The sequence below is a fragment of the Mugil cephalus genome, chromosome 5 (genome assembly GCF_022458985.1).
Source record: "Mugil cephalus isolate CIBA_MC_2020 chromosome 5, CIBA_Mcephalus_1.1, whole genome shotgun sequence".
In the NCBI taxonomy this organism is placed as follows: Eukaryota; Metazoa; Chordata; class Actinopteri; order Mugiliformes; family Mugilidae; genus Mugil; species Mugil cephalus.
Window position 1 is genome coordinate 18,995,056 of NC_061774.1, and position 24,360 is coordinate 19,019,415.

At 46.9% G+C, this 24,360-nt stretch overlaps 2 protein-coding genes across 2 annotated transcripts in view; one reads left to right on the forward strand and one right to left on the reverse strand.

Moving 5' to 3' along the window:
* efnb1 (ephrin-B1) overlaps positions 1–24,360 on the forward strand; it is a 59,592-nt gene that overhangs the window by 9,075 nt on the left and 26,157 nt on the right. Inside the window, exon 2 of the mRNA XM_047584569.1 lies at positions 15,467–15,744. Within this exon, the coding sequence (XP_047440525.1) occupies positions 15,467–15,744 (278 nt within the window). The remainder of the gene's footprint in view (positions 1–15,466; positions 15,745–24,360) is intronic.
* On the reverse strand, positions 16,669–20,483 carry LOC125007775. The gene is made up of 5 exons (XM_047584568.1): positions 18,960–20,483; positions 18,755–18,873; positions 18,604–18,664; positions 17,630–17,724; positions 16,669–17,522 (listed from the first exon to the last, which is right to left on the reverse strand). Exons 1-5 carry the CDS (start codon positions 19,059–19,061, stop codon positions 16,724–16,726), a joined length of 1,176 nt encoding a protein of 391 aa, XP_047440524.1. The 5' UTR covers positions 19,062–20,483; the 3' UTR covers positions 16,669–16,723.

The following is a 24,360-nucleotide window of genomic DNA, read 5'->3' on the forward strand; positions in this document are numbered from 1 at the left end:
CCAGGCCCGGCCCCGGCCCCTCCGCCTGCAAAGGCCCGGCCTGGGATTTGGTGCTCGCCGGGGCTCTGTGTGGCAGCTGTGACTGACGCTTCAATCGCCTCTCCCTGGGACACCCCAGTGCAACCCTGCATTCCCTTTCACACCTCGGAAACGAGGGAAAAAGACAATTACACACATATTCAGCAACCTCCCTCTAACCCGCAGTCCTGCATCTCTGATGTGCAGCCATTTACCAGACCTATAAAAAGACATTTGTAAAGTTTCTTGTGTTTTGCAAATAAGTTCTTCTTCTAAACAACTTGCAAATTAGTTTAGTTGTCTGGACAGTCTGTCTGCAGTTTTGTTTAAGTATTTGAAGTTGCCCTTGTTTATTTCATTTTTCTCCAATTTGTGCTCCCCCTAAGTAAACACTATAACTATAACTCAGCTATTTCCTTTGAATTTCCCCTGATATTTAGAAAATGTAAGTAATGGAAAAAGATTTGAGCCTTAAAGTGGAGTTAATGCTATCATGTATGGACTGTCGGTAAATTGAGTTTGTCTCTGGGCTATTGGAGCAGGGACTCGTAAGCCAGCGGGATTTAGGTCTCTTAATTGAATTATTTTGATTGCTGACTTGATTGATGGAGTCAAATGTGGAGCGCTTTCCGTGAGTTTTTGTCTGGCTAATTCTTCTTCCCATAGAGCCGCACCAGACAGATACAATGGGAACCTGCAATCAATCACAACTGCAACCCAGCGCATTTTGTGCGGGGAGAAATGTGCCTGCCATCAGGTCCGAGCTCCGCAAGCCATCCGGACAACGTAAAACCAACAATGACATCAGATAGTAAAGCACTCTAAAGTCTAATCTTCCCATAATGCCATGCTAAACCCCACAGAGACCCGCGGCAGGGAGAAAGGCTTTTTTTATGCCCCAGTGCTGCTCCTCCTCCCATGGCCTCTGGCTCCGTGTGACTATGTGTGTGTGTGTGTGTGTGTGTGTGTGTGTGTGTGTGTGTGTGTGTGTGTGTGTGTGTGTGTGTGTGTGCCCCCACGCATTTTGGGAGGAGAAAAAGAATTCAGGACTGAATGGAGATGTCACTGTCAGCCTCTGGCCTCCGCGTGAATCCAGCCCCAGAATGACCATATTGGCAACTTGTGTGAGCGTGTGTGTGCGGAGTGAGAAAGCCGGTCGGGGGTCTGCCGTTTCCCCTCCACGCCGAGTTCTTACGGCCGTGATTGGAGCTCGGCGGGGACGCGGGTCTACATTTCATCCCATTCATACGAGAGGGGAGGCCGTTTCATCTGCCACACACATGTTTCCCATTAGACGTGTGTTTATTCTCCCCCATGATGTGCTTGGCCGTGGAAGCCTCTCATCTCCCCGATATTGGAAATAGCAGCGAAGGTCTGCTAAAGCAAACACAATATCCTAAACCTCTCGGCTCGCTTTATGAACTGCGCGGAAAAAACACGGGCGAAAGCGTTCGTGTCGACTTGATTTAATGGGCCGGGCTGGTAGCTTTTCCTCTTAAGGCTCCTGTAATATAGCATTTCACACTGCGATTTTTAACATGCTAATCTTGATGTGCGGCGCTCTCTCCACCGTTCTGCTGTCTCATCTTCCCTTTTTTCCCCCCCGTGCACTGAAAACTTCGACTACTTTTAGCTGCTCTCCTCATCTGTCTCTCAAGTCCCCCCACTGTGAAACATGACAGCCCGAACCTCCGCCACATCACTCGTCTCTTCTCCTCTCCTGTCTCCGAGATGAAAGCCTCTCTCTTCAGACAAACCTCTGTGAGTCCTCTCCGCGCGCCGAGCCCAGGCCTGTGTTGCCGCTTTTAGTAGCTCTGTGTGTGCTGCATTTTCTGATTTATTTATACACTTCTGATTGTAGCACCTCATGCATGTCAAGAATCTCAAAGTCAGATCCTCGCATGTGCATTATGTTGACTGAGTCAAATTCTCATTTTAAATATACATGAATGCATGAATATATTTATTGTCGAGGGGGGCTCCGTGCATCTCTCATTTCCTGCAGCGACCTTGCTCTGGAATGGAGTGGCGTGATCCTCGGAGGCGCCCCACATGCGGCCACCAAACAGAGGGCCCGGTGCACCTCTCGCACAATGGAGTGGGTAGAGGGAAGGGAAATGATTTGGCTCCCCTTTTGAGCGACTGGAGCAGGCGCTTCAAAGCCGCGTGCCTAGCCGAGGCTTTAACCGGCCATCCCTCCGCATTAGATGTGCGTCCTGTGATGAGCCTTTGAAGGGTGCGAGCGGTATCCGGCGGAAAGATTGCCACTGCATTGCACGGGCGTCGCGGGCCCAGCCTCGCAGGGGGACCTTGCGAGTCGGCGGCTTTCGACAGGATTGTGGCGCTCCCGCTCGGCGTTGCTTAAGCAGCCTGGGCAGAAACGTGTCGAACCGAGAGCCGCAATGTGACGAGGCAACAGCTGCTGTGTCACGTTTGGAGGCGAGCGCGCACGCAGACACACAGGCGAAGCGGCGGGGACTCGTGCGTGCATGCGCGCCGTCTCAGGAGTCAGCTGCGGTTGGCTTGTGCAGATTAAGGTTTGAGTGTGCGTTACAGATGGCAGTAATAATGATCAGATAGCCCTTGTAATGGAGACGGCCCAGTTTGTAATGGCTTCCTAAAACAACACATGGAGCGTCTTTACGAGGCCACAATCCGCCTGGTTATCACAGAGCAAACTGTGCGAATGAGAATAGCATCATGTCAAACAAGCTATTTATTAGCGCACACATTTCATTTTAATACCGACGGCGTGCATCTTGACTGCGCCGCGCTTGTTAAAGGCGAGTGTTATCAGAGGAGACACAGAGCTCCCGCTACACCAGTTAGGCCGTCCTCCCCTTTTACATTCACTGTTAATGAGCCTAATGATGTGTGTCTCTGCGATTGCATCAGTCAATATGCTGTTCAATATGGGTTTTAGAAACCCACTGACAACTTAACCATGTCCGCCTGGATAAGATCTCCCATCGAAGGGAAGAAAGAAAGCAACTAATTTGTCTTGGATTAGATGGAACATGCGTAGCTGTCTTTTACCATCATGAGCCGAGATTGTAAGCAGAGAATAGACTTGTCACTCAACCTGTCTGATAAGATGCTGCTTTTAAGACGGAGACGGCAGCTGCGTATTAAAAACACAGTGTCCTAGTTATTACAGTGCCTCTCTTATGCGGAGGTCTATTGTTCCTTGTCTTTCTGTTGTGTTTCTTTTTTGATTTCAGTGCAGGTTTAGTTTCAGTTGACTTTTTATGTTTGAAAAGGGATTCAGGCAAACTATTTTCTTTTTCTTTTTTCACTTAATACCAGGAGGTGTTTAGTATATTAGAGACCAGGGACATTTAGGAGTTTAACAATCCCAGTGCAGTGATTACAGATATTTCATTTCTGCTACTTTTTTTTCCTCCTCATTGTATTTCCCCCGGTTATTTTTAGTCCCATTGTTGGTGCGGCTTCTCAACTTAACTCAGTTTTATTACACTTTTAATGTGCTAATTTTGGTTTCTTGCCTCTGTTTAAAAGAATAAATAAATAAAAGGTAGACGGAGACCCCTGTGACACAGATAAAAGCGATTTCTTTTATAAACCACACAGCATTTGATTGATCTGTCTCATGGTCTTGATCCCTGGGCTTGGCTGATTAAACCTATCCATCAGCTTCTCTTATCAGCACTCTCACAGATCGACTGCAGGACACCGAACTAAAACCCCCTGTATTGTTGTTACACAGAAAAAAGTCAAAGGGTAAGGACAGGGAGGGGAGAGGTTTACCAGAGCTCTTCTCTTCAAGGTCTGGCGAACAAAGAAAAAAAAATCCCTGTCTGTGTTATTTTAAAGGAATATCTTCTATAAAAATAGGCTGCGGGATGGGCATCCCTCGTGCTATTGTCATGAGTGTTCTGCACACGTATTGCAATAACCTCTAAGTGAGGTCGTACGGTGGCATTGCAGATTGTGTCAAGAGTGTTTCCCTTCTAGGGGGAAATCATAAACTAATGTTTCCTGTCCGCCGAGTGTCAGCTCCCCAAGCCAAAGATGTGACCCTGCCCCCGGTCGCAGCTCTCTCAGACATCAGCCGGATAATGACATCTCTTTCACTGACAGGCTGTCATTCACATGCCCGTGCAAGCTATCGACACACGCAGACACACACACACACACACACACATTCGCTTGGATGAACTCACGCAGACAATGGCTCGTGCTTACTAGAAAACGAGGGCAGATGAGCACGGCCGCCCGTTATGAATCATGTGAGCGATTTGCAAGTCAAATAGCCGGTTTTCGTAAGCTGTGCCTGTTATTTTCTGAAATAAATTTTCGGTTTCTCATCTTTCGGGGGGGACTGTTTGAGCGAATACATCAAGGCCACTAAAACGTGCATGATTGCATGTCACTTTGCTCTCATTTATCTACAAGCATCTATTACCATCATGTTGTCAAGTCAGTGGAAACGGCACAGGAGAAGCAAACAGATGGGCTTTTATAATCCACAGATGTAGGATTTTGGAATAGTTAGTTACAGATAGTGCTTCTCTTTTTTTCCTTCTCTCTCTCTCTCTCTTTTTTTTTTTTTAGCTTAAACTTCTTAGATGGCATTAATGTATCACTCTTAACATCAGGCAGCCAAACCGTTCAAGCAATTCAACACAAATGTAGACTTTTATGGTGGATAATGATCATATCTCAGCGTGCGCGCGTCTTTATCTGCACTTTACAGCATGTCAGAATCAGATAGTGCTCAAGTTTGCAACATGCTGCATTGTCAAGAAACAATCAAGTTTACATAGCCGGGATCTCACGTTGAAAGGAGATAGTTTATTGAATTCCTGTTGCAGCACGCCCTGCCCAAGCAGGTGTAGACCTGTTAGCTTGGCTACTCGCTGCTAGTAATTTTTGGAGGAGGAGGGTGTGAACTCGTCACGTGCTAGACGGGGGAAGAAGTTGCCTGCGTGGCAGAATTCATTAACCTGGTATCCGAGCTAATCTCCCAGCTAATTCATTTAGTTCTCCGAGTACTCCCGTGTATTAATATCCTCTCCGTGCTGCCGCTCATGGGATGTAGTAGGAGCGTAGCCATGGCGATGATTGTGTCATTATTTTGCAGTCAGATGAGTGATATCCCAGAGGGCTCTAGCCGAGTTGTCCGGGCCAGTTGAGAGGGACTGATTAGAATTGCAAATGGCCGCCAAGTGTTGTGTTTATTGTGTGTCTCAATATTGGAGACAATCAGGCGAATCAAAGCCCTCAGCTGGAGAGATGGGACTGAGGCACGGTGGGCCTCTCTGGTTGGCACCACGTCCTCAGTGCTTACAGAGTCGCCCCCCCCTCCCTCCTCTTCCTCCTCCTCCTCCTCCCTTCTTTTCTTCTCTCCGTTGCCCTTTCTCTCTCCTCTCTCCCTCTCTCTCCTCTCTCCCTCTCTCTCTCTCTCCCCATGTGTCATGTGTATACGTCCTCAAGTGCATGGACACAGCTGGAGAAAGGGAACGAGAGACAGAGAGAGACACTAAATCTAGTGCACTCAATCATCTGTAGTGTGGCGGTCCTCTCACACAGCTGAGAAATATTAAACACGCTTTATGATAATGAAAGCGCGGGCGACAGACATAAATATCAGAGGCAAAGTGCTGAAGGATTAAATGTCTTGTACGTTTGCTCATAACACAAATTTGTCATTGACTTCATGGCTTCCTGGGTCATTAGAAGCGGAATGATCAGCTTTTCGTCACTGGGATCTCTTTCCCTCTGATGCCTGTTTCTGATGAGGAATATCAAGCACAATCAAAGGGCCGCGTTCGAATGTGTGCGTGCGGCTCTGTTGTCAAGCCCCGCAAATGGAACCTCTTGGCAGCGCGCCCTTGTCACGGCTGGGTGACAGACTGCGGCGCAAAGTACCCTAAACACACATTTCCCCCACAAATCACCTGCGAATTGTTCCTCCTCAACGATTGGCCATTACCCCGATATTGACTCACTGTTTGTACAAGATTCGGCGGAATCCATCTGAAAGCCGTCCAGCGCTGTTGTGCGAGACAGGAAGCTAGTGTTTTAGCTCCCCGTGTAATTCACTCTGTCAGTTGCGCACAGAGAGGCCTATCTTCTCCTGTTTCGCTACTGTTGGCTTTTAAAGAATGCGCGCGCGTATGCGATGTGTGTGCGCACGTCCCTGTTCGAACGCCGGATAATTCCTCGGGGTCATACACGCTCCCCATATAGCACTGCATGACCAGTCACAACAGGCATGTGTGAGGCCCAGGTACAGGCATGCACAGTAGTGAGCAGGTATTGCTACAGGGACATGACTGTTAAAGCAACGTTTTATTGCACCACACACGTTCTTAGCCGCCGCTTTGGGCGAAATGAAAGTTATGAGGAATGCGTCCTCGCTCCGCGGAAATCCCTCAGACTTACTGGGAGCTTTTACCGTGACTCGCGCACGGAGAGGAGGCCAGCAGCAGCGCTTCATAAGACTCACATGATATTATCAGAAGTCAGCAGCCTTGAAAGGCAACAGTCAGCGCATGTGAGAGGCAGCGGCTCGCGGCCTGTTTAGACAGCGCTGTGTGCCGTTGAGCTTTGACAAGCGGTTGATGAGCAAATCTTAAGCGTCGCGTGCGCGTTTCTGAAGAAAGAGGAGAACGGCTGAGAGTGTGTGTGTGTGTGTGTGTGTCAAGACCGTCGACGTGGCTGTTTGTGAGTGTGTGAAACTAAGGAGAGAGTTCACGAGGTGACATCTCGTCAGCTGTTTGACTTTCCCAGTTTCCCAGGGAAGCAGTTTCGAGAACAATGCAGAAGAAAAAGGAAAAACCACCAGCCATCGAGAATTGAAATGCCACAAAAAAAAAGAAAAAAAACGAAAGGAAAAAGAAAACCCAGCCGCTGTTTGTTGGTGACTGAATTATTGCCGCTGCTTGAGATTAGAGACGGGGGAAAATGTATGAGTGACTGCGCTGTGCTGGTAGCCGACACATATCACCTACCGGACTCCTCTACCCATCCATCTCGCGACGCTCCTCACAATAGCAGGAATACATTAAAAAAAGAGCAAGTCAGGCGGGAAGAGGGGGGTAAGGGGGGGGCGCAAGATAAATATTGTGTTAGTATTTCTCCTCCCTCTCCCGTGCAATTGTCTTTCACACTGACAGATGAACAATGAAAGTATTTTGAACTTTGCTGCATGCTATCTTTTACTTCTGGGTTCAAGACTGCGCTGTCAAAGCCAGACGTGTTCTGGCAGCGATTGATTGATTTGCTTTCTGTCTGCCCTTTGTTCTTCCAGGAGAGCTTTGGTGTCTCTCCAGTGTTCCAGATTTTCTGTAGCTGTGTCATATTAACACCTGTTAACAACATACAGGCTTACAAAATATCGATTTGGCTCGCCTTTGATCCCGAGAAATGTTTCTGTAGCGTTCAAACTTGGAGCGGTTCATTTCTGCGGCTAAAACAACCCGCGCACTGGAAGGCATAAAATTCATTTTCACTTCATTATGGATTTATTTTGGAATAGTCTGAAACAGGGGAAATATGATGTCTTGTAGAGATGGAAAAAAAAAAAAAACTTACAGTGTGCAGCAAGCTTAGCCGAAAACTAAGGGGTAGAGACAAATGGTTACCCTGGCTCTGTGCAAAGGTGACAAAATCCACTTCCCGGTACTTTGAAAACTGACTAATTAACATTTATTTATCTGGCACTAGAAAAGCAAAGTGTAAAAATGACACATTGTGGTGTTAAAGGCAGCACAGGCGGATTCCGTTACCTGACGGTGGAGACTGGCTCGTTGTTTCTTCTGAAAACTCTAAACCTGTTTTTACTGCAGAACTGCAGAGTGGAATCAATTTTCTTTCTTGGGGGAAAAAAAAGCAAATAAACACACTTCCCAAAATGTCAAACTATTCCTTCAAGAAAAAAAACTCATTAGTAATGGGTGTCAGGTTTGTTTGGCAGATTGTCTTCTGCCTGATCACTCCCTGATTTGATTCCCAGATGTGTCGGTGCCAGAATGCTGCTGAGCAGGGCAGCTAAACCTCCTCCTCCTCCTCCGTCTCCTCCTCCTCTTCCTCCTCCTCCTCCTGGTGGTGGCGTGTCTGAGCGTCGACCCATTCTAAGCACGAGTTTGAGAAATTCGCTAACTTCGGCCACGAAACCCTTTCCTGACTCTCATCCTCAATGAGCTGCTCTCTTTGCTTCATCGTTCACTTCAAATCTGTGTGATCCCTCAAGTAACAGAACCATGCTGCGACAGCAGGCCGTTGTTAAAAAACGAGTTTGACCATGACCGGCTCTATCTGAGCCAAACAGATCTGAAATATACATTTGTGTGTGTGCGCGTGCTGACAGTGCGTGTTGCGCTTGTTTGTGTTTATTTGCACATCTGATTGAGTGGCAGCATTAAAGGCTTGTTCTCTAGAAATGCTTTCTGAGGGCTTGGTGATGGGGTTTGGAGATACAGAGCAGAAAATGGCTACCGGTACAACACGAGGCAAGCTGCGTGGGTTTGATAATGATTATGGTTCTTTTCCTCTTGAGTTTCGCCCTCCATCTCCACCCCTCCCACCTCCACACCCCCCAAGTGGGAGTGAAACACAATCGTGTGAGCGTGAGGGATGTTATTGTTCGTCTGGGAGGTTTCTCCCGCTTTCTCGTCCCGCGCCCCGCCGCCAGCACCCCTGCTCTGCTCGGCACCGACTTCGCCCTTGCATCCTGGTCCAGCTCTTGACGCTCTGCCCTGCAGAGCTTAGTCCTGGGGGATTCCTTTCTCAGCGACAGTCCAGCACCCCCCCCAACCTCACACGCACGCACACACCGACTTTGGCTTTGGTTTGAGGTGTCTGGCACAATAACACACACACACACACACACACACACACACACACACACACACACACACACACACCCTCCTGAGCTGATACGGACACATGTATATCTGCACACACACAGTCACACAAACACGGTCGCACATACAGTGGGCTCGGGCCAGGCGGGTTTGGCTGTGAGTGTAGACTGGGCCTGTGGAGAGATCTTTACGGAGCATGCAGAGCCCATCTGTGGCTGCTCCTCGGTGATGGGAGGCAGCTGGCTGTGTGTGCTTGTGTGTGTGTAGTGTAGTGGCCAGGGAAGGAACTAGGGGTGGGGGAAAAGAGGCTTGTGTGTGTTTGGGTCACAGAACAACCATAGAGTGAGGGCTAAACTCAGACTGAAACTGACCCAAACGCCCTCATTTAGCCAAGCCAGATCTTCTCTTCTCTTCTCTTCTCTTCTCTTCTCTTCTCTTCTCTTCTCTTCTCTTCTCTTCTCTTCTCTTCTCGTCTCGTCTCGTCTCGTCTCGTCTCGTACCGTCTTGTCTCGTCTCTCCCTACGGTCCTCCAGCTGGAAGAGCTCAATCCCAGGGCTCCGGGAAGAATAAGTGGAGGCCCAGAGAGCAAGCGCCTGGGCCTTCTCTCGCTGTCAGTGATACCGTGGATGACGTTCAGTCGCAAACCGCATACACCCATGCTCGCTTAACTAGCCCTGCTCTTAGAGAGGGATGGGCTCCGCGCTGACAGAAACCACAGAGGCCGTAAGAAGAAACAGATTATGCTCTTTCTCCTCCCTAATGGCTTCTGACTCTCCTTTCGCTCAACAGTCCTCTTCAGCTCGTCGGCCCAGCAACAGCCGTCCACTTCTGTCCTCCTCGTGGCAAGGCCATCTGGGCGTCATCTTGTTAGCTCATTACAGTCGCTGATGGCGTTATGCTAGCCCCTCATGTGACAGCGATCGAGTGGCGACCATACTGAGCTTGTTTGGCGAACACGGGAGGCGGTGTGTCATGTCTGTGTTATAACTCGCCCGTGTGCGACTGTTATGAGTCACATTGAATCTGATCTGCTCCGCATGCCGGCACGTTGACTGGGCTAACTGAAGCTAGTGTGTGTTTGTCTGCGAGTGAGAGAAGGTGTCTGTGTTCACACGTACAAAGGCAGTTCTCTGCAGGGTGGAATTCAGGATATTCCGCCTGTCTGCCTGTTACTCTCTTCTTCTTTTCTTTTTTTTTTTTTTTTTTTTTTTTTTTTTTACCTCTGACACAGTCATTTATGTCCCTCTAATGGGGACAGCCCAGAGGGAAAATACCGAGCTTTCTGCTTTTCAGCAACTCACTGTTGCCAAGTCTGGCCTGCTGGAGTGTAAATGCAACTTGGAATGAGTTTATAGTTTATCCAATACCGCTACCCCTTGCTTGGTTTGTCCTCTTTTTCTATAAAAAGGGTCAAATTCTTCCTGCTTTGCTAAACAATTCTGGAGCCAGATGGACCTTGTTTTGCTTAATTTCAGGATGCTTGTGTTGGTCCGCGTGTCCCTCTGTGTGTGTGTGTGGCCTGTGCGAGCACTGAGGCGACTTGTTTACCGTGTTTGACATGTGAGGAAATCGGCGGTGTACACTGCGGGGCGTGTGTTTATGTGTGTGTGTTTATAGTCGGGCCTCCCTAAGAACATCTGCCCCCACGACAGCCTGACAGAAGCCAGCTATGTATACAAGCGCTCGGGTCGGGCCGCGGGCTACGGGCCCGGACCTCTGACCAGCTCACCTTCTCGCGGCGCAGCCTCAAATGCTGAAGGTGCGCGGTGCGGGACCTTTTTTCGGATCTGTAAGTTCACGTGGCTTGGCGGAAATGCGGATGTCATTGACATACCTACAGTCTTGTGGTACAGCCTGTGCTTTCAGAAACGATCGGACTGCGTCGGATGGTAACCTCACATCGAGGGAGAATCCATTTCAGATGTTTCCATTGTGAGGCCGATCCAGCATGTGGCTCGGTCTGGATGGATCTGAAAGCGGTTTAAGGCTGAAATAGTCCCTGCTTGCAGACAATTATTTAATATTGATTGACTCGAATAAGAACAGGATGCATTTGGACCCCATAATTACACAAAACGTAGACTGCCTCAAGCAAGAAAATCAGTTTTAAATCCCCGCTGCTATACTGTATATATTACTCAAGAGCTCAACTACAATACTCCTTGCGTAACGCGGCTTTGTATTCTTTGCAGACTCGAGTGTAATCCTGTCATGTGGGTGAATTACTGCAAGGTTTCACGAGAAACTGAAATATCGCTCTGAACCAGAAGGCTATGGAATACAGATTGAAATGGTATCTTTACCATATGAAAGGTGTCATTTGCAGTAACAGTGGGAGGGGGTGGGGGGGAGGCGGCAGCCGATTTTGTGGATAATGTAAGAGAGAAATTTTAATTGGCGAGGGGACGCTTCTTCGGGTGTGAAAATGGCCTGATATCGAGGGGAATAGAGCACCTGTTGTGGTGGTTGTGGTGTGTGGAAACTGCAAATTTGTGTCTCGCATGTGCGTGTTTAAAACAGGGTTTAAAAGAGAAAATGACTGTGTCCAGCTGCGGGAACGAGACATCAAGGAGAGGAAGTACCTGGATCTGGGCCGTCGGCCTGATCCGCCGGTATAGCCCGGATTACGCGGAGGTCTATAATTGATTTTAATTGATATGTATGGCATGTTCATGCCGCAGTTCAGGAGGAACAAATCAATTTGACACCACTCCGTTGATATGAGCCGTCTCTGCTTCTTTCTCTCTCAGTTCCTGTGTCTCGGAGCCCATTCATTCAGCAGCCGGGGCTGCCTGCCAGTGCAGTGCTCGGGGCAGAGGCTTGAGCTGACTGGACGGGGGTGGAGGACATGGGGGGAAGGGGGTGGTTTGAGACTCTGTAGGGGCTTTGAGTGGGCCCGAGTGTAGGCGGCGTTTTATATGAAAGTCGGCGAGGGCAGGGTGCTTGAATAGGGGTGGCTGGGAAGTTGGGCTGGGAAGGTCCAGGATGCACCCCACAGTGCTTTTGTGTGCTCTCACATTGGTGTGTGCGTGCGTGGGGAGGTGGCGGCGGTGGGGTGTAGCATATGTGAGATCATGTGCTCATATTCACCAGTGGAATGTAAAAGGAGAGAGGAGGGGGTTCTCTTCTCTCTTTTTCTTCGTTGTTTTCTGTTCCCTCTCTCCGCTGTGCTATAGCGTAGGTCTGTTTGTATAAGCTCTTTACAGGATTGTGCGCGCTGTGGAGCCGTCCAGATGAAACAAAACCAACCTCATTTGGTTGTTTGGAAAATGATTCCCTCTATTTTGTTTGGTTCGCGGAGATCCACCTCATCTGACATGAGGGGAATAAAGGCTCTCTCACGTTCGGGGTCATTTCCCAGAAACATTATTTGTATCTGCACAGCTCTTCCTCTGTGCACTCAAACTTCTTTCATCAACAGGTCTTATAAAGTCTCCAGACAACATGAATGAAAGATGCAATTCAACCTCCCTTTTCCCCCCTTTTTCCCTTTTCGACCTTCTCAAAAGTACAATAATCTTCAGTCACTCGTCTCCTCCTCTCCATTGCGTGGCTGTGTGTAGCACCGGAGTGGTGCTGATTAAGCCAACAGAGAGACAAACAGGAGACAAAGTCCCAGCCCACCAGTTTAGTTTCACATCCTGAACTGAAGCTGGGCTGCAGCTTGCCAAGTGGAGGGCTTTTAAACTGGGCTAAACACTAATTGCTGCCCTATTTCTTTTATGTTGCTTCTTTCCCATCTGCGATGGCGCTTCCAGACCTCCACAGCAGCCAGAGCCTCATTATAGCAGACAGTTAACAAAGGCTGGGAAACAGAAGCGGAGAATTCACTTAGGATAGCTATCTAACCACCAAGTAGGAGGCCTGCTTGGAAAATTGAATCAATGGCAAGGGCCGGCTTGCGATTAAAACCTTAAGGGATATTAAGATATTAAGATGTTGGAAATCTTAATTATTTATCTAAATTGCTGCGGCCCGCTTTGATAATGCAATGAATGGGTTGTAAAACTGGGAGGTTGGGTGTGAAGCTCTTTTTTTTATTTATTTTTTTAAAAAAAATTATTTTGAGATCCAGGCTTTTAGGTATTTGAAACTAAACGTTGCCAACGCTCTACCTGCAAAGAAAAATATAAAACGCCTACTTGTTGAGTGGAACAAATCGAGGTCTGATTGTAATATCCGCCAATTGTAACAACCCCCCCCCCCCACTCCCAACACGCATACACCCTTCTGGTTTCATGCTTGTTTTTCTGTAGGTGTTTTTTGTGTGTGTGTAAAAGGGGGTGGGGGACTGAGGGGAGATGATAGAAAAAAAGCAGAATGAGGGAAATGTTGAAGAGGTGAATGAGAGGGAAGGATAAAGCAAGAGGGAATGAGATTGCGGAGCTGAAATGGGGATGGGGGGGTGGCGTGGAGATTGGGGGATAGAGGGAGGAATAGAGAGAAGGTGGGGAGGAGAGGGGTGGTCAGCAACAAAGCCTTATGTTGCCATGGAAACTTGTTTATGCCTCACTGATGCATCTTGTAGATCCAATTAGAGGCTGATTGTGTCTGTGTCTTCATAGGCACATGCACGTGCACCGTGGCATGGGGTGAAGGTGCACGCTCACGTGCGCTCATGAAAGCATATGTGTGCTTACACACACACGCACATGCACAAGCGCACACATGCAAGCACATGTATGAGTGCTGCTGCTGAAAACCAGCAAATTGTTGGGTGATGTAGGACAAAGGGTACCCCGCGTTCTCTCTCTTACCGGCCCTTGAATTAGCGCGACCCCTCCCCTCACTGCCAGCCCCCTCCTCACCCCCACGAGCATCAGACAATAGCGGGGAAATAACGTCTCACCCGCTTCCAAGCCTCATACAAGAGCTCCTATATGCGCACAAGCTTTCATGACATCATATTCAGCGACAAAAGTGTGTGTGTGTGTGTGTGTGTGTGTGGGGGGGGTGGGGTGGAGGGTGGGGGGCTGGCTGACAGAAAGGATTTTGACCGTTTAGCATATTTCATCTTGCATTTATCTCTTTTGTGAATGAAGGCATTTATTTTGTAATGCCCCTGCCCATGAAGAATGGCCATGAATGTTAATCCAATCATGTTCATTTTCATGGGGGGAATTTCTTCGGGAAAATGGGACTTTTTAAATGATGTTTTCTTACAATCACTGGCTGTTTGCCAGGGTTTAACATCGTCACGCGAGGAGGAGTGATGATTGCCAGCCTCCGCCGCGCTCTCTATCAGTCCCTTTCAGGAGGCATCGCGGGCCTCCTTTTTTCGCCGGGCCCTTGTCTGAGGAGTCAGTTATTTAGTGGTGAAATGATGTGTGTTATGATGAAATGAGGGCCTACAGATAAGGTGAGATTACACTTAGAGAGAAAAGGAAGGGAGAGGCACAGGGAGGCCGAGAGGGGCCCGGGCGCTGATGTCTTGTTAAAACGCGAGGGATCAGAAAGAACAACAAATGCATTGCGCGCTGCTAAATCCTGCTTAAATCCGCTGGCATGGGCAGATCTAGCAGATAGCCCCGCTGCTGTGCTCGCTGTCTGCAACCACAACACACACACAGTACACACACACACACACTTATACACACATGCATAAACACACCCGTGGTCAGTCCGGCTGTCTGGGTTAATGCTTGGCTAACTGGGACAGCAGAGCTGAACCATGTTGACATTTTAAGCCTCAAACAAGTCCAGAACAATGATTCAGCCCTCCCACCCCCCTCCCCTCCCTCTCAGACCGCAACCTCAGCCCATTTTGCTGACCGACTAGCACACATACACATACATGCACATGCATGCGAAAACGTACACACCACTGCCCAAACACACTGCAAGTACTCAGTGAACTCCCCGCCTCCTCTCTTCACACACACTTACACACACACACACACACACACACACACACACACAAACACAAACACACTCACACTGGGTCTCCTCCTGCTCCCCACCTTTAGTGAATAAAAGAGAACAAGAGCTGATCTGATTGAGTTGGCAGCAGCGAGCCGAGTGTAGAGGTACAGTAAGGCCAGATGGATTATCTTAATCCTCCCCTAGATGATCATGGCAGACGGAAGATGGACCAGGAAGCCTTAACCTCCCATCTGACCCACGTGCACTGTTTTCCTCCAGAAAAGCAAACCTCTTAAGTAGAAGCGGCACAGATATCACGGCGAAAGCCAAAAGCACAGGTCTTATCTGGAACTTTGAAAATATGGAAAAAGAATTCGGTCGCATTCTTTTCATGTAATCCTATCTGTAGCCGTTGCTGCGGCAGCCATTTTGTGTCGGGCCATCTTGCTTCCCTTCTCGCAAACTTTGGGTATGCTTTGATTCAGATCCAAGTATGAGAAGGAACTTCAGAGTATTCGTGTGAAGCTCTCTCTTGACGAATGCCGAACAGTGTCAAGCTGCTACATGTAGCGTTTTTGTGGGGCCACATTGACTGCGCTCTGCCTTAAAGGCCATTCCAGACAAATTTTAAACCCATAACTCCTGTAGCTCAAAGTATTAAGACTGTATAAACTGTTGTTGAGTTATGGGCTGCTTTTCCAGACTTCCTTTTTTACATGTTTGTAACAATTTGTCTTCTATTTCCTGCCCCCCAGGTTTGTGACTGGAAAAGGCCTGGTGATCTACCCAGACATCGGGGACAAGCTGGACATCATCTGTCCCAAAGCGGACCAAGGAAGAGATTATGAGTACTATAAGTTGTACCTGGTGAAGAAGGACCAGGCTGAGACCTGCAGTACGGTCCTGGATCCCAATGTCCTGGTCAACTGTAACAAGCCCGAGAAGGACATCAAGTTCACCATCAAATTCCAGGAGTTCAGCCCCAACTACATGGGCTTGGAGTTCAAGAAGAATGTCGACTACTTCATCACCTGTAAGTCTGACATCAAATCTGATTTATTGTTGATGTTTAGCTTTTTAACCTTCATTCAACCGGAGAAGCATCGCTGAACAACGGAGTGATAATTGCTGCTTCACGCTCAGTTACACTCTGTCACACCTGGGAGTTCCCAAGTAAAACTAGATTTTAATGGCCGCTGCAGGAGCCCTACAGCAACGACTTGTTTCTTAGTGTTTAGGGCGGAGGCACTCCCCGTTGTTACGGACCTCAGCCTGTCAGCTTTGACTGACTGATAGGTGTTTTTTTATGTCTTATTTTGAACCACTTTCGGCATGAAAAACATTTATTCAGTGGCAGAAAAGGTACTCATGGATTCAGTCAAGCTTTGTACTTAAGTAAAATACAGATACTTGTATTTAAATAGCTCAGTTTGACACTATTTTATTCTTCCTATCGGCAATTTTACGTGCGTCACAGTCTACTTAAAACAGTTGTGTGACGTTTTCGAGAGTTTTTTGTATTATAGTGTTTCCTATCGGTAACATAGCATTGGCGCACATTCATTAAACTATTTCCAATTATTTCCTTTGGATTTTTATCATTGGTGCACAGCAGTTCAACTGGACATGCTATAAAGGGAAAATAGGCCTATTTATATACTCACAATATGGAAAACTGAACATATGGTTTGTTTTTTAGTTGATCAATCAGTAAAATAGATTGGAGTTTTCCCTTACATTCTGAAAAATGTAAAGGAACAAAAATGACCTGTAGATGTTGTGCACAAACCTTGTGTCACAGTTTGTAGTTATGATAGACAACTACTTCGTTACACCTTTGTGGTCCATCCATACATTATGTGACAGTATTTGTGTATTGCCACTGTTTACAACCCAAAACCCCCAAAACTCTGTTTTCTAACTTGCAGATCTTTAAAGTAACACCACATGGCGATGATGACATTTCATATTTTATTTTGAAAATATGAATCTGTTACAGTACACCAAAATGTTCATTCAGTGTCTGTGTCACTGTCTGCAAAACAACAGCACAGATTCTGAAAGAAGCTCTTTCTCTTTCTTGTGCACTGGCGAGAGCTTGGGTTCTCCTGGGCGGATTCTTCATCTACCTCCGCCTCGGTCTGAATCTCAGAAGAGGATGGGGGTTCAGAATGAGATGTCGGTGGAGAAAAGGGTGTAGGGTCAGAAGGGGATGGAGGAGGAGGAAAGGGCAGATATTCAGAAGGAGAGGACAGCACCACAGCTACAAAACACTGTCCCTCTGGCATGGGCGTTGGCTGCTCCTCTGTTACAAAAAGGTCAATGAGACCCTCGTATGTGGCAGGTGATTCAACAGAGGGTGTCTGGCTGACCGCCACCCGCTGCGACTGAAACATCTGAGTAATCTGTCCCACTGCAACATCGGTAACTTCAGTCAGAAGCTGCAACGACATTTCCTTGATCTTTTTCAGCAGAACTTCAAGTGGGTACATCTGTCTGATCTCTATTAGGATAGACAGGACAATGTCATCCCTGACTGAGTGGGAGAAAGTTACTTGTTCCCCGCCGCTTAGGGCTCTGGATACCCGTCTGAAAGTGGTCATCGTAAGCCAAACAGAAATCTTGCTGATCTTCTCGGAACGCATGTTCATGCTGGGCTGAAGAGGAAAAACCCAGAAAATCTGCAGGACCCTTGGAACTACGTCCTCCACCACTTGCTGTACGCTGAGCAGTCTTGAGCTAGACGCCTCCTGCGGCTTATCTCTTAAGATCTTGGCATAGTCTTGTGCCATCCTGACAACTTCAGGAAGCCTGTAGGTTAATGTCATTGGAACTGATTAACCAACCCTTAAGAGTATCATAGAGGAAATAAAACTGTGCAGTCTAACTGTAATAAATGTGCGTTAAATGTGACTTACTGAAAAAAAGAAGGTAAGGTCCCCGGCGACTTGAACAGCATCTGGGCTTCAAACACGATGTCCCTGATTTTATTCCCGGTGTTCACGTTCCACATCTGAAACAACACATTGTGAGTGTCATTTTGACATACACTCACTGGCCACTTTATTAGGTATACCTGGCAAAAACATGGTAATAACTCAGTCCATTTAGTCACGTGGATATGGTAAAAATCAGTCTGCTGATGTACTCGGTTTTTCACACACAGCCATCTCTAGGGTTTACAGAGAATGGTGTGGAAAAAGAGAAAATGAAGGTGGAAAATGCCTCATTGGTGCTGGATGTCAGAGGAAAATGGTCAGACTCAAAGTTACAACTGAAGTATGCACATCAAATCTAGCTAGGAACAAGAAACTCTGGCTACAATTCACAAGGTCTTGCTAATATGTGACTATAAAAGATTGGGAATGCTTTGAATCATGGGACAAGTCTTGATTTCTGCTGCCACGTTCAGATAATAAGGTCAGAATGCGTGAGAGCATGAATCCACCACGCCTTGTGTCAACAGTTCAAGGTGGTGCAGTGTAGTAGGGTGGCGGGTTGTTTATTGGGCACACTTTGGACCCCTTAGTTGACTGTCAAGGTGTGTTCGTTAAGTGCGTTAAATGCCACAGCCTACCTGAGTATTGCTGCTGACTGGTTTATTAAACTTGGCAACGAGTTCACAAATGACAGTTGGTCTCCAAGGTCACCAAATCTGCAGCAACTGTGTGACGCTCTCATTTTAGCATGCATCAAACTGTCTAAGGATAGTTTCTAGGACCTTGTTGAACTGATAGAACGAATAATTGAGCCTGTTCTCAAGAGAAGAGGGATTCCAAACTACCGAACTAATACCAGGAAGGTGTGTCTAATAAGGCAGCCAGTGAGTTTATTTAAAAAAAAAATATATAACACTTTATACCAAGGTACTTTTTAAGGTTTCTAGTCTTACCAGCATGAAAAGAGGTATGGCATCATCCCCAAAATAACCGTCCTCTCCAAATTTGAAGACGCTTCAAACAGAAACAAAACAAAGGTGATGCGTCGTCTTTGTTAGGCAGCGATTAGTGTGTCAGTGAAGCACAGCCAGACTACTAACTCACCATGCTCTCATTTCCTTTTCGCTCTCCTCCAGCAACAAGTTCATCATATCGTCAGCAGTCACTTCAGGTGGGATCTGGTTATCCTTCTGAAGCTTTAGGAGTTCAACCACGACTGCGATCTAATAACACAAAGGAGATAAGTCGAGATAAGTCGCGCATGACAAGTTTTTTTTAAGTTCTTGCTCGGAGGGATAGTCACTCTTACCTGAGACTTGTAACTCCCAATATTCCAGCAGAGCTTCATAGCCTCATTATACATAGGTGTGTTAAACCACATGTCGGAAGGCAACGTTATCGTCTCATACATTGTAATCAGTCACCTTTCAAAAATAAACTAAAATGTAAAGATGTCCAACTCCAGGGAAAACAACACCTCTCTCATACTATGACTCCTCTGCTTCTTTGTAGTAGCGCCATAGATATTTTGCAGCTGTATATCAGAACACAGGACAGATCTCTCAAATGCGCAAAAAAAAAAGTTCAATAGTGGTCCTGAGTGTCCTCAAAGACGTCCTCCTGCACAGATGCTCCTCATGTCACACATTCCAGAAGGTCGCCAAGGTAACACTTTTTGAAAGTTGCCTTTAAAAATGCCTGTTAAACAAAGAGCAAAGTTTAAAGCCACCCCTAACCCCGGTCTTCATCTAATGCGATTTGCTCGTCACTTTGTGGCTGACAGCCGGTCCATGGTGGAACCAGACTCTGGTTGCCCGGGCAACGCTCTTATATATTTCCCACACAAAATGTTTCCAAGGGAAAGAAGCAGGGCATAAAAATATTGCTAGCATATGGACAGAGCTAGTCCTTCTTACCGTCAAATGCTCCTGTACCATCTAGGTCCGAGACGCTCCAAAAAAAAATAAATAAAAAAAAAGGAATATAACAGCTGAAGCTAAGATTTAGGGCAGAGTGATTACATTACAATACACTGTAATGTTTCCATTTTGTGTACCTAACGAAGTGGCCAGTCAGCGTCTATTCGGTAAAACTATTTTGTCATCGTCATCCCAGTTGGTGTTTGTAGGAGCTGTCATTAATCACCTCCCAAAACCTCTGACCACTGAAATCCTTTGATATATTTTGTCTAATCCAGTGAAGCTTGGAAATTGATTAGAAACGCTCATCTTCCAAAGAAGGAAATGGGCTTAGGTCTGTCACGGACGTGACGGAGAAGCATTAGGATGAACAGGTTTCGGATTTTGTTTTTTTAATGGGATTCTACACACAGTGGAGCTCTGTTCACAGCGCAAAAGGCGGTGTTGTTTGAGACATCACTCGGGCCTTATCTAATTTTTACTCGTGTTAGTACTCAATTTAACAGTTTTCTAAAATTATAACTCGTATTTGATTTTGTCTCAGGATCTCTGCCAGTCACGATCCCCGCCACCCTTATAATTGATTCCTCCCGGAATCTATGAAATGATTAGAAATGATCCCTGCATTAGAAATTCGATGTCTAAGCTGTCTTATGCCAAAGAACTGCTGGCACAGTGAGAAATCAATACATGATCTGCAGGCCATTAGAAAAAAATGGACCCACAACCCATAATGAAGCATGATACTCTATATAATACTGTGTCATCTAATAAGGCACAATTAACTTTTTGATCGTTTTAAATATCCATAAAACACTTAAAATATGCATTTCCGCGCATCCCATTTTGCAGAGTGGGGATATAATTCTTCCTCACATGATTCAACTTTATAACTTTAAAGTTTCAAAGTCCTTATGAGGACATAAAGCTGCTATAACTTCTCATTCTCTGTAACAGCTTTTTTTTTTTTTTTTTTACATCTGCTTCCTCTGAAGGAAAAATTCACGCAAAATTAAATCCCCCATATGTTTCTCCTTTCATCTCTCGCAGTTCAATCGATATTTGTGATCTCCCCGTCGCAGACAGAACGCAGGGAAGCGTGAAGCTTGCGATGTTATCAAGCGACAATTTTTGTTTCGGGGGGAGGTGGAGGGGGTGCTTCTCCGGTGGCGACGTATCATGTGGACTTTATATATTTCTTTGAGCTTTATTACGCCCACATGTCTTTAGAAAACACCTCGGGCAAGTCTTCGTAGCCGGCAGTTCGAGTGGGCTGCTCCGTGTGCTGTCTCCTGATTACATCATAAATATTTGAACTAACTTTATTAGTGACATGTGCGTGGGCATGCGCCTCGACATCAAAGCAGAGCCCCCAACTTTACTTTAGGTCGAATTCGCTTTTCCCTTGTGTCAGGATTCCTGCTGACTTGTGTTTTATGCAATTATTACGAATACTTGACACTCTCTCCGTACCGTTTCGGGCTGCGAACTCATGACCGAGAGCCAGTTGTAAATCCTTCACAAGGGAGTGTCGTTGTGCGGGATCCAAGCCTGATGGTGGATCATTATTAGGCTCATATACTGTAACGTTTTCGCGTCAGCAGTAATCCGCTGTGGTATTTGTCTTGGTGTTATGTTAATGCCGTTGTCCTTTGCAATGGGAAGAGCTTGTTTTATTTATTCCAGTGCTGCCTGTGCATGCACCGTGACACACTTCATCTATCATTTAGATAATGGCCACGTGTCGTCGCCGTACGTGTGTATTAATGTGTGTGTGTGTTTTCTCGAGAAGGACAATGCACCCATCCCTGTTTTACCTGTATGGTGGAGTCCACATTCGGCGTGTGCGTTTCTTAGCCTCTGCTGGGAATGTGGTCCGGTCGGCCAGCGGAGCGATGTAAATCTGCTCGGCCTACAAAGACCTGGCTTATCTGGTCTGATTAACGGTCAAACATGGGAGACACCATCTGAGACGAGAGGAAGATGCATAGGGAGTGGACATTCCACTGAATCTTCCAGCCCTCTCTTCTTCTTTTTTTTTTTACTGTCCACCCCCGGCTCCCAAACTCGACTCCGTTACTCTTGCCACCCCCGCAGAAAAAGCAACAAAAGGCGCGGGTTAAAGTAAGCAGCAAATGGTGCGCGTGTTTGTTTGTGCGCATGTCCCCTGCCCTGGCGGCACCGCAGGGGGGCCCCGTCCGCTCGGCCCCCGTCCATCGAGCCCCAGCTCGCACGGGAGTTGCGTTCGGGGGAGGGGTTAAAGGTCAAAATCCATGGCATCGGGGTCGCGGAAACACAGCAGGGGGTAAGTAATGATAACCCTGGACTGATCTAAACCCCAGACCAGCACCAGCTTGTGCTGTCCATCAGCACCTCCTACCCCCCTGCGCACACACACACACATACATGAACACACCTAGAGTACACACACACCTTCCCACTCCCTTGCCGTATGAGCGAACAAACTGGTTATATTTCATTGCGTTGTCTAAACACAGGATATTGAATGAGCTGTTTGTGAGGAAAATGGCCGTATTGTGTTTAGCGGCTAGAGTCAGGAGAGAAGTGATTTTAGACAGGAGGCTTTTAAGGAAAAGGAAATATAATGGGGGAAATGAGCAGCAGAGCGGGAAAAGGGAGAGAATGGACGAGCGTGCGTGCCTGTACAAATACCATGTGTGCAGACGGTCTTTATATGTCATCGAGCGGGAGCCAGAAAATGTCCCTCCATTTTCTCTCCCATTCACTCCTCGCTGAAATAATGTAGCATGACTGCTCGGTGATATGTTTTCACTGGTTAGCCGGGCTGCCGGGCCTCCATTCTATATAAGGGTAAGGCCATGAGGCAGTAAACAGAGGCAGCCTGTCGTCATGCACTCCTCTTCTGCCTTGATTTCCCGTGTAGACGGCAGGGTAAGCCTGATCCCTCCTGACAGCTGTCACTCTCCATCGCAGTGTACCATCGTGGACTCTGACACACACCGACTACCCCGCCGGAATGCTGCCGCAGTGGTGGAGCGCACGCTGTGTCTCACCTCCCGAAGATTGCCTCAGTCAAATACATAATGCGCGCTCGCAGCAAGCGTCGGAGACGATTTTGTTTCTTGACACTAAGTTTCTTTTACTTCGCAGGTAAAACCCGGGGGGAGCTCCTCGCAATTGTTTATGCTGCAAACACAGAGCGACCCAGATGCACTTTGTTATCTGGGAATAAATTGGGAATGAAAGAACTGTATTTATTTCCAGAGTCGTTTTACCATGGGTGCTGATCCAGTATTTTGAGAACAATGCCTGCGAATATATCTGACAGGCTGCATTTGACACTGTGGGATGATCTTTCTGCGGTGCTCACACCTGATAGGATTAAGGTTAAGAAACATGTTGCATATCAGTTACATTCACACTCTTTAGCGTGGGCTCTCTTTTCTATCACTCTTATTTTTTCGCACAGCAGCCTACACATCTTACACCCCTCTATCTCTCTGAGTACCCCCCCAAGGAATCTTCTTCCAGTCGGGCAATAGACGCTCAACAGTTCTCTCCTCTTGCCTTCGCTGAGCATCGTCTCCTCTCGCTTTGCCCTTGGGGGAGTCGGAGGTCAAGGTTGAAATCCCCGGGCCCCGGCGGCAGCGGATCACCGGGGGCCGCCCCTGTCCTACATTTGCGAGGACATAAACTCAGTAACATATGTGCACACGCGCTCTCCCACGCAGGCTCTCTCTCCGTGCAATAATGCAAAATAGCTCGCAAACAGGGAACGCAGGAGGGCACACACACAAACGACGCGCTCGTACACACTCGAGGAGAATGTAAACACGGGCAGGCGCATGGCTCGGCTCGCTGCGGCGCAAAAACAGTAATCTGATTAGATAAAAAGTGTTAAATGTCATCTTCTAGAGTTAACATAAAATTACCATAATCAAATCACAGCCACTCCAGAAAACATAAAAAAAAAAAAACGACAAAAAAAAAAAGGCAGTTGCATTTGTCTGCCGAGCATTTGGAAAAGACAAAGGCATTCAGCTTGTCATATTATGGAGATGCAAATAACTTGCACGTTTTTCGCTCGCAATTAAATGTGTTTTTTTTTCTGTTTTTCTGTTGAGAAATGATAACTGTTAACATCTGGTAACCTCCCTCTGCAAAAAAAAAAATAAATAAATTAAAAAAAATGAAATGTTTTAATTACAAGGAAGAGACGCTGTGCGGGGTTTTCCTTTTGCATCAATTGTGGACTCTCTCACATGCTTATTACCAGCCGAGAACAAAGGAGGTATTGTTTCATTTTTGTCTGACTGTGGACATTAAAAAAAAATCTGAAATAGTGATTTTGTGGCGCTGGCAAACGCTTCGCCATCAGTCCCTGTTTTTAATTTCGTCATTGTGCATCCTTTTGATGTTACAGTCACCTTAAACGTGCTGTAAGCCCCTTTGTGGTGTGTGGTTTCAATTAGTAAATTATCATAAATGGCGAAAGAGCTTTAGAGCCGGACTCGCGGAGAAAATCCATAAAACTGTGGATCGACTGAGTAACTGTCATTGATGTTACTGATTTGAGCTTTAAAGCAGCTAATCGGTACGCCTTAACGGATTTCATTTTCAAAGTAAACCCTGCTAACAGGTCGGGTTAGCACCGGTGGAGCAGCATGGCCTGGGATAAGGAGGTTTAACCCCCCCCCCTTGAGTGAATATAACCCAGTGTTTATTAGAGTGCCTGTGTAATATATGACTTTCTGCTTGCTTTGCAAATCTATCCAGGCTGCCTCTGCTACTTCTCCTTTGGATATTTCA

What these genes read in the sequence shown, in the direction of transcription:
- LOC125007775 (XM_047584568.1), bottom strand. Translation starts at nt 19,061, where the DNA reads ATGTATGAGACGATAACGTTGCCTTCCGACATGTGGTTTAACACACCT. An exon ending in TTGGGAGTTACAAGTCTCAG is followed by an intron (nt 18,874 to 18,959) that starts GTAAGAGTGACT and finishes TTGTGTTATTAG; the next exon opens with ATCGCAGTCGTGGTTGAACT. An exon ending in ACCTTACCTTCTTTTTTTCA is followed by an intron (nt 17,523 to 17,629) that starts GTAAGTCACATT and finishes ATTAACCTACAG; the next exon opens with GCTTCCTGAAGTTGTCAGGA.